The following is a 13418-nucleotide window of genomic DNA, read 5'->3' on the forward strand; positions in this document are numbered from 1 at the left end:
ATCAGGGAGGGGGAAGTTACCCAGATGCTGGTTTAAGGAGGCAGTCACACACCTTAGATTAACTACCTGGAATTCGGCCAGTGGTCAGGGACAGGAGGGTGTGGCTGTGAGTGAGGTCGGTAAAGGGATCCAGGAGCTAGGGTTGCAGGAGCCTTAGCCCTTGTCCTTGCCCAACAGGTTTGAGATTTTTGCTCCCTGTCCAGATGGGCGCGGGGACACTGAAGAGGATGAGCAAACTGACCACAGCACCGTGGTAAAGGGAGCCGTTCAAGTTGGGGGCAAAGGAAAGAAATGTAGTCGTAATCAGGGATAGTATAGTTAGAGGCACAGACATCGTTCTCTGTGACCAGGATCAAGAGTCCCGAAGGTTGTGTTGTCTGCCTGGTGCTCGGGTTCCGGATATCTCATCTGGGCTGCAGCGAAATTGGAAGTGGGAGGGTAAAGACCAAGTTGTCATGGTCCAGGGCGGCATGTGGCGCAGTGGTTAGCACTGAGGACCCGGGTTCGAATCCCGGCCCTGGGTCACTGTCCGTGTGGAGTTTGCACATTCTCCTGGGGTTTCACCCCCACAACCCAAAGATGTGCAGGTTAGGTGGATTGGCCATGCCAAATTGGAAAATAAAATAATAATTGGGTACTCTAAATTTTAAAAGGAAAAAGAAAAAAAAGTTGTCATGGTCCACGTAGGTACCAACGACATGGGTAAAACAGGAACAGAGGTTCTGCTGAAGGAATATGAACATCTAGGTGCTAAATTAAAAAGCAAAACCAAAAAGATAATCTCTGGGTCACTACCTGAGCCACAAGCTAATTGGTACAGGGTCAATAATGCGTGGCTCAAAGGTTGGTGTGGGAGAAATGGATTTGAATTCATGGGACATTGGCACCAGTACTGGGAAAGGAAGGAGCTATTCCATTGGTACGGCCTTCACCTGAATCAAGCTGGGATCAGAGTCCTGATGAATTGCATAATTACGACTGTAGACAGGGCTTTAAACTAAATGCGCACAGTATACGAAAGAAGGTAAATTTGTAAATGAGCTTGTTGCGCATATTGAAATTGTCAGGTACATTGTTGTGGCATCACAGATACGTGGCTGCAAGGGGATCAGGGCTGGGATCTAAATATCCATGAATATGTGTCCTATCGAAAGGACAGGCAGATGGGCAAAGGGGTTGCATTGCTATTAAGAAATTAACTTAAGAGAGGCATGAGCACGCAGTGGCTAGCACTGCTGCCTCACAGCGCCGCGACCTGGGTCACTGTCCGTGTGGAGTTTGCACATTCTCCCCGTGTCTGCGTGGGTCTCACCCCCACAACCCAAAGGATGTGCAGGTTAGGTGGATTGGCCATGCTAAATTTCCCCTTAATTGGAAAAAAAAGAATTGGGTACTCTAAATTTATAATTAAAAAAAAGAAATTAACTTAAAATCGATAAGAAGCGATACAGGAGTGGAAGGCGTAGAACCTGTGTGGGTAGAGTTGAGGAATCACAAAGGTAAAAAAACCCTGTTGGGAGTTACAGACAGACTCCCTAGCAGTGGTCAGGAAAATAAATCAGGAGATAGAAAAGGCATGCAAGATAGGTAATATTACAATAATCATGGTGGATTTCAATATGCAGGTCGACTGGGAAAATCAGGTTAGTAGCAGACCTCAAAAAATTAATTTGTGGAATGTCTACAAGATGGTTGTTCAGAACATCAATTGGTAGAGCCCACTAGGGAACAAGCAATTCTGCATTTGGTGATGCAGACTTGATTGGGGAACTTAAGGTGAAGGAACCCTTAAGGAGCAGTGACCACAATATGATAGAATTCACCCTGCACTTTGAGAGGGAGACGCTGGAATCAGATTAACTGTTTTACAATTGAATAATGGTGGTTACAAAGACATGAGGCAGGAGCTGGCCAGAGTTTATTGGAAAGGGAGACCAGCAGGGAAAACAGTGGAACAGCAATGCCAGGAGTTTTTGGGGGTTATTTGGGAGGCGCAACAGAAATTCATCCCAAAAGGAGGAAACATGCTAAGGGGAAGGCAAGACCTCCATGGCTGTTGAGGGAAGTCATGGACAGCATTAAAGCAAAGGAAAAAGCATATAATGTGGCGAGGATTAGTGGGAAGCCAGAGGATTGGGAAGCTTTTACAAGCAAGCAGAGGACAACTAAAAAATCAATAAGGGGAGAGAGGATGAAATGCGAGTGTAAGCTAGCTAGTAATATAAAAGAAGATTGCAAGAGGTTTTTTGTTTTTTTTTCTTAAAATTTAGAGCACCCAATTCATTTTTTCCAATTAAGGGGCAATTTAGCGTGGCCAATCCACCTACCCTGCACATCTTTGGATTGTGGGGGTGAAATCCACGCATCACCGGGAGAATGTGCAAATTCCACATGGACAGTGACCCAGAGCCGGGATCGAACCTGGGACCTCGGCGCCGTGAGGCAGCTGCTAACACTGCACCACCGAGATGCCCCCACAAGAGGTTTTTTTTGATAGTTAAAAGATAAGAATGGACATTGGACCACTGGAAAATGAGGCTGGAGAAGTAGTAATAGGGAACAAAGAAATAGCAGAGGAACTGAATAGTTACTTTGCATCAGTCTTCACAGTGGAGGATACCAGTGGGATGCCAGAACTTCAAGAGAGTTAGGGGGGCAGAGGTGAGTGTCGTGACCATCACTGAGGAGAAGGTTCTGGGGAAACTGAAAGGTCTGAAGGTAGATAAATCCTGGACCAGATGGACTACACCACCGAATGTAACACCACTGTTTAAGAAGGGAGGGAGGTAGAAGACAGGAAATTATAGGTTGGTTAGCCTGACTTTGGTTGTTGGTAAAATTTTAGAGTCAAAGAACAAAGAAAAGTACAGCACAGGAACAGGCCCTTCGGCCCTCTAAGCCTGCGCCGACAATGCTGCCCGTCTAAACTAAAATCTTCTACACTTCCGGGGTCTGTATCCCTGTATTCCCATCCTATTCATATATTTGTCAAGATGCTCCTTAAACATCACTATCGTCCCTGCTTCCACCACCTCCTCCGGCAGCGGGTTCCAGGCACCCACTACCCTCTGTGTAAAAAACTTACCTCGCACATCTCCTCTAAACCTTGCCCCTCGCACCTTAAACCTATGCCCCCTAGTAATTGAACCCTCTACCCTGGGAAAAAGTCTCTGACTCTCCACTCTGTCTATGCCCCTCATACTTTTTTAGACCACTATCAGGTCGCCCCTCAATCTCCTTTGTTTCAGTGAGAACAAACCAAGTTTATTCAACCTCTCCTCATAGCTAATGCCCTCCATACCAGGCAGCATCCTGGTAAATCTCTTCGGCACCCTCTCTAAAGCCTCCACAGCCTTCTGGTAGTGTGGCAACCAGAATTGAACACTATACTCCAAGTGTGGCCTAACTAAGGTTCTATGCAGCTGCAACATGACTTGCCAATTTTTATACTCAATGCCCCGGCCAATGAAGGCAAGCATGCTGTATGCCTTCTTGACTACCTTCTCCACCTGTGTTGCCCCTTTCAGTGACCTGTGGACCTGTACACCAAGATCTCTTTGACTGTCAATACTCTTGAGGGTTCTACCATTCACTGTATATTCCCTACCTGTATTAGACCTTCCAAAATGCATTACCTCACATTTGTCCGGATTAAACTCCATCTGCCACCTGGCCGCCCAAGTCTCCAAACAATCGAAATCCTGCTGTATCCTCTGACAGTCCTCATCGCTATCCGCAATTCTACCAACCTTTGTGTCGTTCGCAAACTTACTAATCAGACCAGTTACATTTTCCTCCAAATCATTTATATATACTAAAAACAGCAAAGGTCCCAGCACTGATCCCTGCGGAACACCACTAATCACAGCCCTCCAATCAGAAAAGCACAATTCCATTGCTTATCTCTGTTCTGTGTCCCAGCCAGTTCTGTATCCAATTATTAAACATGACGATCTGGAAGAAGGAACTGAAGACATTGTTGCTAAGGTTGCAGATGATGCAAAGATATGTAGAGGGACAGGTAGTTTTGAGGAAGTGGGAGGGTGGGGGGCTGCAGAAGATCTGGAACAGGCTAAGAGAGTGGAGAAAGAAGTGGCAGATGGAATACAATGTGGGACAGTGAGGTTATGCAGTTTGGTAGGAAGAATGGAGGCAGAGACTATTATCAAAATGGGAAAAAGCTTAGGAAATCAGAAGTACAAAGGGACTTGAGTCCTTGTTCACGATTCTCTCAAGGTTAACTTGCAGGTTCAGTCGGCAGTTAGGAAGGCAAATACAATGTTAGTATTCATGTCGAGAGAGCTTGAATACAAGACCAGGGAAGTACTTGTGAGGCTATATAAGGGTGTGGTCAGACCTCAATTGGAGTAGTGTGAGCAGTTTTTGGAACCCATATCTAAGGAAGGATCTGCTGGCCTTGGAGGGAATCCATGGTTTGCAAGAATATACCCCGAAATGAAGGACTTGTCATATGAGGAGCGGTTGAGGACTCTGGGTCTGTACTCGATGGAGTTTAGAAGGATGAGGTGGGATCTCATTGAAACTTAAGAGGCCTGGATAGAGTGAACGTGGAGACGTTTCCAAGAGTCGGAGAAACTAGAACCCGAGGGCACAGTCTCAGACTGAAGGGACGATGCTTTCGAGATGAGCAGGAATTTCTTCAGCCAGAGAGTGGTGAATCTGTGGAACTCTTTGCCGCAGAAGGCTGTGGAGGCAAACTCACTGAGTGTGTTTAAGACCGAGATAGATAGGTTCTTGATTAATAAGGGGATCAGGGGTTATGGGGAGAAGACAGGAGAATGGGGATGAGAAACCGATCAGTCATGGTTGAATGGCGGGCATCATGGTAGCGCAAATGGTTAGCACGGTTGCCTCACGGCGTCGAGGTCCCAGGTTCGATCTCGGCTCTGGATCACTGTCCGTGTGGAGTTTGCACATTCTCCCCATGTTTGCGTGGATTTCACCCCCACAACCTAAAAGATGTGCATGGTAGGTGGATTGGCCACGCTAAATTGCCCTTAATTGGAAAAAATGAATTAGGTTCTCTAAAAAATTTTTAAAAAAGAAGTGATTGAATGGCGGAGCAGACTCAATGAGCCGAATGGCCTAATTCTGCTTCCATGTCTTATGATAAGGATGTTAGAGGGAGCGGTGAGGCAGCAATTAAGCAACCAACAGCAGCAGCAGTGAAGGAATTTGTTAAAGTGTTTTTTGATGGAGTAAAGAAAACATTTCACCCTCTTGACCATTGATAGGATTGGAGGAGTGTCGGATTATGTGGTTAATTAAGTGAGAAAAGGCTGAGGGAAATTATGAAGAGCTGAATGATAGAATCATAGAATGATTTCAGCGCAAAAGAAAGCCATTTGGCCTGTCATGTTCGCACTGTCCCTCTGCAATCGGAACTCAGCTCGTCCATGCCCATGTCCTCTGTTAGACTGCACCTGGTTGGCGCATTTGTGTAATTATTAATGCTTCAATTATCAAATTGGACTCTACATAGGTTTTGTGGTGAAAAGTCTTAATTTGTATGCACTATTGGGATGATTCGTGATTTTTGGAACATAATATTAAGAACGTCTTAGGGTGAGACGCTCTGGTCTCCACCAGAGAGTGTTCTCAGCAGTGGGAGACAGCCTGCTATTGCCCGGCTCGGAATCTTCTAGTCCCACCGTTGTCAATGACATTTCCTATTGAATCCACCCGCAGATCTCGCCCATAAAGTTTGCATCTCTTTAAGTAGCAAATACTGCGATGTAGCTTTAAGAGAGAACACACGGGTCCTTTGGTAATGAACTGACATCATAGCTATGACACAATTGGAGATTTGGGCTCCAACGAGTCAAGTTTAGCAGTTAAGAGAAGCCAAATCTACAAAGCTGATTGTGCAGCAAGGTGGCCTGAGGACGAGATGTTCCAGGGCCTGTAATCCAAGATACAAGTTATGGTTTAGCAGTTAGAAGGGAAGTCAAGACTGATTGGCCAGAAGAATGATCTTGGGCCTAGAATGTTCTAAGGACCTCCAGTTCGAGATATGAATTAAGATTAGATTGCTGTGAGGATGCTCGGAGCACTCTTCCTGTTCGTCAATAGTTGCAAACATTGGTTTAGATGTCATTAGTTGTGAAGATCCAGGTGTACAAACTTGGGCTAAATGTTGCAACGCAAAGATATGAAAATAAGGGCTAATCACTGAGCTCTGTGGACCCATTCACCAATGCGACAACACACCTGTAACTGATTATAGAAAGCTCACAGAAAAGGAAGTGTAAGTTCATCAATCCTGTGCTTCCCTTGGAGAGCGGTGTTTGAAACACATAGGCATCAGAGAAGGTACATCATACAATGCTGTGCTAGTAATCTTCTAGCCTGTGCACCATTTGAGTGTGACGCCTGCTGGTAACAATGATTAGTGAATTAACCACAAGTGTGGAGCTTAAATGCATAGTTTGTTTCTTAAGATCAAAGAATCTTCCTTGAAAATATGCTTGTGGTGCACGGAGTCTCTCTCATGATCACAGTTTTGAACTATTAGTGTGCTCCTGGGTAAGTTTACCTTCCTTTTAAAATCCAATAACTCACCTGTTGAGTCTCACTTGTAGCTAGTTTATGGATTATGGTTGCAACATAATTGCTGATTCCAGGACTCGTTTTGTGAATTAACAGTAACTTCCCCAAAGTTTTCAAGATATCCTCTGACACAATGGCATCCTACAAAGAAAAGAGAATCTTACCCAACTAAACCACCTTACATCAGTAATGCTGTAATAATACTGTACCACTTACACTTCACAACATCCATGTTTGTATTTACTACTGGATCGCGCATGGCATTTGTAACAGTTGATGAGTCGATTATTTTATGTATGGTTATTGAAAGGAATAATATTTATCCGCTTATTTAAACTAAATCAGAAATGGCTGTAAGAGACATTTAACAGCATGAATACAGGCGAACATTTAGCCTGTATATAAAGCATCAGCATATGGCAGCTGTGGCTCAGTTGGTAGCACTCTTGCATCTGAGTCACAGGGTTCTGGGTTCAAGTTTCACTCCAGTACAGAAATCAAGGTTGGCACTGCAATGTTATACAGGGGGAATGCTGCAGTGTCATCTTTACAAAAACAGATGACCTGGTCATTATCACATTGCTGTGTGCGAATTCCATTCAGATTGCTACCCTGTAGCTGAATACAGAAAGTATGCACGTTTGGGTATGGATTGAAGCCTAGGTGGTTTTGTGATATTCCTGCACAGTTAAGTAAACCTCTGAAACTCACTGGCCAGACTCTTGTGCATAGGCTTCAGAACTTTCCCAAAGAATCATTCTAACACCAATATGGAACTGGCTTTCGGGACAAGGAAACAATTGTGCGGTACAGTTGCACAGTGCTTCGCACTGTTGCTTCACAGCTCGAGGGTCCCGGGTTTGATTCCCGGCTTGGATCACTGCCTGTGCGGAGTCTGCAAGTTCTTCCTGTGTCTGCCCAGTGGGTTTCCTCCGGGTGCTTCGGTTTCCTCCCAGCAGTCCCGAAAGACGTGCTTGTCAGGTGAATTGGACATTCTGAATTCTCCCTCTGTGTACCCAAACAGGCGCCAGAGTGTGGCGACTAGGGGCTTTTCACAGTAACTTCATTGCAGTGTTAATGTAAGCCTACTTGTGACACTAATAATGATTATTATTATAGGTTAAAAATTGAATATTGTCCAATAAGCACAAGTTAAAGATTTGTGGCAAGAACCACAATTGGTAACATTTTCAAATATTCTAGAGTACTTAGTGCTGCTTTGGAATGTGCCATGTGCCTCACATCATCCCCAAACAAGAAAATAAGCTGGAAACCAAATGCCATAGAATTATGTACTGTAGCCAACCACCTAGAGAGTGTAGGTCAAGGTTTTGCCCTTCGGTTTTCCCTCTTTCCCTGTGCAAAAAAATGTTTGGGCTGTGTGCAGCATCTTGGAATTAATTGCCCTCTATTTTGGAATCTCCGGATCTACTGGTGCCTAGCCCTGATCTTTATAGCTCAGTGGTGTTGTGTCACAGCTCATCAAACAATCAGAAGACATCTATTCAATTCATATTCAACCAGGCATACTGATCTCTCCTTCCTGCATGTTTGCATGACTTGCCAACATATGGGGATGTCAACATGAGTCTAGCTTTGCCAAAACATTGGGGCCGGGATTCACCGATATTGCGGCCAAGTGCTGTCGCCAGCAACAAAACCGACACGAGCGACGCTGGCGTCAACGGGCCTCCAAGCCCTGTAATTCTCCTTTTCTTCAGGGGCTAGAACGGCGCCGGAGTGCTGTGCGCTGCTCCGGCGCTGAAAGCCGGCCCTACACGGCCGGCGCGGGTCCGTGCATGCGTGCCACGTCCGTCTCAGTGCCGGCTCATGCGTGTGGCTACCGTCTCCGCGCCGGCCCCCGGCAACATGGCGGAGCCCTACAGGGGCCCGGCGCGGAGAAACATAGCCTCCCCTCTGGAATGAGCGTGCCCGCTGATCGGTAGCCCCCGATCGCCGGCCTGGCCACCGTGGAGGACCCCCCTCCCCGGAGTCGGATCACCCCCCCCCCCCAACCAGGGCGGCCTCTGCAGCCAGAACGCCGAGGTTCCGCCTGGTGGGGCCACATGTGAATCACGTTGGCGGGACTTGGCGGGCACGGCCCGTCGAGCGCGGAGAATCACCGCGGCGGCCGCTTTCAACGCGATTGCCACCGATTCACCGGTTGCCGGAGAATCGCCGGCCCGGCGTCGGAGCAGCGAGATTCAACCTAAGGGTACAAAATCATGAATAGTTTTGATAGAGTAAATAAGAAACATTTATTTCCTGTGTCCTGTGAAATTCACCCAAAAAATGACGTCGGGCGCGCTTCTCCAGACAAATTTCTAAGTTCATTTGTGATGGGTTTTTCAGTGACATTTCCCTGCCAGCGAATTCCCCACCTCTATTCAATGACACTTAGGCCACGATTCTCCGGAAACATTTCTAGGTGTGGTGGTGAGGGGGAATTACCGCGAGCTTCCCAGCACTTGACTCAGTGAGGCCGGCAACGCAGTTCAACATTAATTGGTCCACTTATCGAGGCCACTAATGAATGTTCACCACCTGATTCGCTGACACCGCGCTCACCAGCCCCTCGCTAACCAGGTCGAGCATCACTGAACCTGCACTTGCTCAACCAGCCCCAGCCAGCTCGCAACAAAGGCATCGAGGGGACCAGCCCCAAGATTCGGGGACGCAGATCTGGGGAGGTTGCTAGATGCTGTGGAGGCCAGGTGGCATGTCCTTTTCCCCCGAGGGTCCCAGAGAGTCAGCCACAGGGCAGCCAGACCAACAACGGGCAGCATGAGTGAGTAGACATCAATGTCCTCCACCCCCCCTGCCCCGCCCAAGGGAGCATCCACCCCCCAACTCCCCATGTGACCCCAACCCTCCCTTCACACACAGCATCCCCCCCCACCACCACTGTGAACCACGTGTGTGGCTAACAATGCTCTCTCTCTGTCTCCTCAGGAAAAGCTCTCCCATAATCTGTGGGAGAGGGCCAGACTGACGGAGGGGTGCTGGACTTAAGAATCCTCACCTCCTTCGAGGAGCAGGCCCTGGAGGTGACTGGGGTGACAGATCAGTCACCTTGCGGAGGCTGGTGGTCGCTGCAGAGGTGAGGAACCATTGGGCTCCACCCGGAGGATCTGTCAAATGTGAGTTGTTATTCCCTTACTGACTGACCCATCCCTCCCACTGACCACATGTCCAATCTCCTGCAGGTCCTCCAGCCAGCAGCGCAGGCCCATCCCGGGCGGCCCCCTCTCCTGACTCCGGGGAACACACCTTGGAGGAGAGCTCCAAGGATGCAACTGTTACAGTCGCAGCACAGCCGTCATCCCCACCCTCCAACAGAACAGATACACGCACCACAGTGGGACTTGTTAGTGGACAGGCTCCTGAGGCACAATCTGGTGAGCACCACACTGCTGATGATGCACATCAGGTTGAGGCAGGAACCCCCAGGCGAGACAGCAGTCGGAGGTCTGCTAGATCCCAGGACCCAGCTGAGCCTGTGGTACAGAGATACCCGGAGCTGATTGAGACAATAGGGTGCAGCCGGGACATTCAGAGGGAGAAGTCAGGGTCACTCCAGCAGATCCATAGCCGCTTAGAGGAGTCCCAGAGGCTACGGGCACAGGAGTTGGCACCGGCAATGCGTTCTAGGTTGGCAACCGTAGTGGAAAGCCTGGTGCAGGGCGTTGGCACCATTTGTGGAGGTGTCCAAGGCGTCGCGCAGTCGGTGACAACCATGGCTGAGGGTCTCGGCAGAATGTCTGACTCGCTGGGGAATATCATCCAGTACCAGGCCGACCTTGATGAGGTGCTGTGGGACATGTCCCGGTCTCAGGTGGGCATGGCCAAGGCGCTGCGGTGCTTGTCCCAGTGGCAGATGGGCATAGCCGAGGCACTGGAGAGCATGTGCAGTCATTGAGGAGCATTGTCGAGGGCGTCGACACCTTGCGCCCAAACAGCGGAACGGCCGGGAGATGCCTCTTCAAGAATCTACCCAGCTTGCCACGACTTGTGAGATCCAATGCGATCTCGCAAGACATTGTGATATGAATCCTGCCCATTATGTGAGGGATCACTATCTGGCAAATCTGCATATTGGAGCGAGACAGCTAGTCTCACTCTAATATACACTCTCCTGATCTACCGAGGCCCTGAGATCTAACCCCCTTTGGCTCAGATGCCTTGGCAAGCACCATTCAATGGTCCCCACAAGCATGGACCATATGAAATGGTGCTGGGTGGAGTGTGGAATTGGAGGCCCCCAGGTTATTACCCTCTGTGCATGGTAGCACCCTGGTACTACCAGCCTCGCACCTTGGCAGTGCCACCTAAGTGCCAGTCTGCCACTACCAAAGTGCCAGGCTGGCATTTTTCCCGCAGCGGGGATCAGGCCCGTGTGAGGTTGGGTGCAGAGGGCTCCGATGACCCCTTATAGGTGAGCTGTGGTTTGGGGGAGTAGGGGATTCACGGTCACGGCACGTCAATGATGTCAAGAGATCAGGACACCATTGAAAAATTGGTGTCCCGATCTCTTCCTGCACTGAGGCATTCTGGTGAGTAGAGAGGCGTTCCCTGCTGAGGCCCCATATTGCAACAAAGTCTCGATAGATAGTATGGTGTTTCTCGGTGCTGCGAGCGCCCGGAAACACTAGGCTAAATGCACTCGTCCTGGGACTCTGTTGCAATTTGGTTAAACCGCACCCCCCATAGTCTATCAAAAACCCATTGATCTTATTAATTGAGTTAGCATTGATTGCTTTTGTGGGAGAAAATTCCACATTTCTGCCATGCTTTTCATGAAGTACTGTTTCCTAGCCTTCCTTCTTAATGCCTGACCTTAATTTTCCTTGTGCCCTAGACTCCTTCCACCAGTGGAAACAGTTCTTCCAATCTACTCTCTCAATTCATTTAGAAATCTTAAAACCTTCAATAAAATAATACTTTAAGCTTCTGTATTCCAGTCACTTAAAAGTTGAGTTTCTGCAATCTGTAATCTCTCCTCATGATTGAATGATTAGAGTACTGGTAATGTTCTGCTGTAACTGGGCAGTACACTTTCCCAGACCAATATCCAGTGCCGGTTTAGGGAAGTGGGCCAAAATTTGTCAGATGGAGTTTAACATGGATAAGTGTGAGGTTATTCATTTTGGTCAGAAAAGTGGAAAGGCAAATTATGATCTAAATGGAGAGAAACTTCAGAGTGCTTCGCTGCAGAGGGATCTGGGTGTCCTTGTGCATTAAACTCCGAAAACTAGTGTGCAGGTACAGCAGGTAGTCAGGAAGGCAAATGGAAATTTGGCCTTTAATAATAATAATAATGATCCCGGCCAGGTGGTTGAAGTTTCAGTCGGTGATTATTTTGGGAATAGCGATCACAATTCCGTAAGTTTTAGAATACTCATGGACAAAGACGAGAGTGGTCCTAAAGGAAGAGTGCTAAATTGGGGAAAGGCCAAGTATAACAAAATTCGGCAGGAACTAGGGAATGTGGATTGGGAGCAGCTGTTTAAGGGTAAATCCACATTTGAAATGTGGGAGTCTTTTAAGGAAAGGTTGATTAGAGTGCAGGACAGACATGTCCCTGTGAAAATGAGGGATAGAAATGGCAAGATTAGGGAACCATGGATGACGGGTGGAATTGTGAGACTAGCTAAGATGAAAAAGGAAGCATACATAAGATCTAGGCGACTAAAACTGATGAAGCTTTGGAGGAATATCGGGAAAGTAGGACAAATCTCAAACGCGCAATAAAGAGGGCTAAAAGGAGTCATGAAATATCTTTGGCTAACAGGGTTAAGGAAAATCCCAAAGCCTTTGGTTCGTATATAAGGAGCAAGAGGGTAACTAGAGAAAGGATTGGCCCACTGAAAGACAAAAGAGGGAATTTATGCGTGGAGTCAGAGGAAATGGGTGAGATTCTTAATGAGTACTTTGCATCGGTATTCACCAAGGAGAGGGACATGACGGATGTTGAGGCTAGGGATGGATGTTTAAATACTCTAGGTCAAGTCGGCATAAGGAAGGGGGAAGTTTTGGGTATTCTAAAAGGCATTAAGGTGGACAAGTCCCCAGGTCCGGATGGGATCTATTCCAGGTTACGGAGGGAAGCAGGGGACGAAATAGCTGGGGCCTTAACAGATATCTTTGCAGCATCCTTGAGCACGGGTGAGGTCCCGGAGGACTGGAGAATTGCTAATGTTGTCCCTTTGTTTAAGAAGGGTAGCAGGGATAATCCAGGGAATTATAGACCTGTGAGCTTGACGTCAGTGGTAAGCAAACTGTTGGAGAAGATACTGAGGCATAGGATCTATTCACATTTGGAAGAAAATAGACTTATCAGTGATAGGCAGCATGGTTTTGTGCAGGGAAGGTCATGTCTTACAAACCTAATAGAATTTTTTGAGGAAGTGACAAAGTTGATTGATGAGGGAAGGGCAGTCGATGTCATATACATGGACTTCAGTAAGGCGTTTGATAAAGTTTCCCATGGCAGGTTGATGGAAAAAGTGAAGTCTTATGGGGTTCAGGGTGTACTAGCTAGATGGATAAAGAACCGGCTGGGCAACAGGAGACAGACAGTAGTGGTGGAAGGGAGTGTCTCAAACTGGAGAAAGGTGACTAGTGGTGTTCCACAGGGATCCGTGCTCGGACCACTGTTGTTTGTGATATACATAAATGATCTGGACGAAGGTATAGGTGGTCTGATTAGCAAGTTTGCAGATGATACTAAGATTGGTGGAGTTGCAGATAGCGAGGAGGACTGTCAGAGAATACAGCAAAATATAGATAGATTGGAGGGTTGGGCAGAGAAATGCAGATGGAGTTCAATCCAGGCAAATGCGAGGTGA

The 13418-nt window shown here is 47.5% G+C and overlaps 1 protein-coding gene across 3 annotated transcripts in view; it reads right to left on the reverse strand.

Moving 5' to 3' along the window:
* The window catches only part of LOC140410900 (uncharacterized), a 160664-nt gene that overhangs the window by 18558 nt on the left and 128688 nt on the right, over positions 1-13418 (reverse strand). For all 3 annotated transcript variants that reach the window (XR_011940762.1, XM_072499680.1, XM_072499679.1), the window contains exon 10: positions 6583-6711. Coding sequence is in view for 2 of the 3 variants with exons in the window: in XM_072499680.1 (XP_072355781.1) it covers positions 6583-6711 (129 nt within the window). In the remaining variant the exon portion in view is untranslated. The remainder of the gene's footprint in view (positions 1-6582; positions 6712-13418) is intronic.

This window comes from Scyliorhinus torazame, chromosome 4, assembly GCF_047496885.1.
Source record: "Scyliorhinus torazame isolate Kashiwa2021f chromosome 4, sScyTor2.1, whole genome shotgun sequence".
In the NCBI taxonomy this organism is placed as follows: Eukaryota; Metazoa; Chordata; class Chondrichthyes; order Carcharhiniformes; family Scyliorhinidae; genus Scyliorhinus; species Scyliorhinus torazame.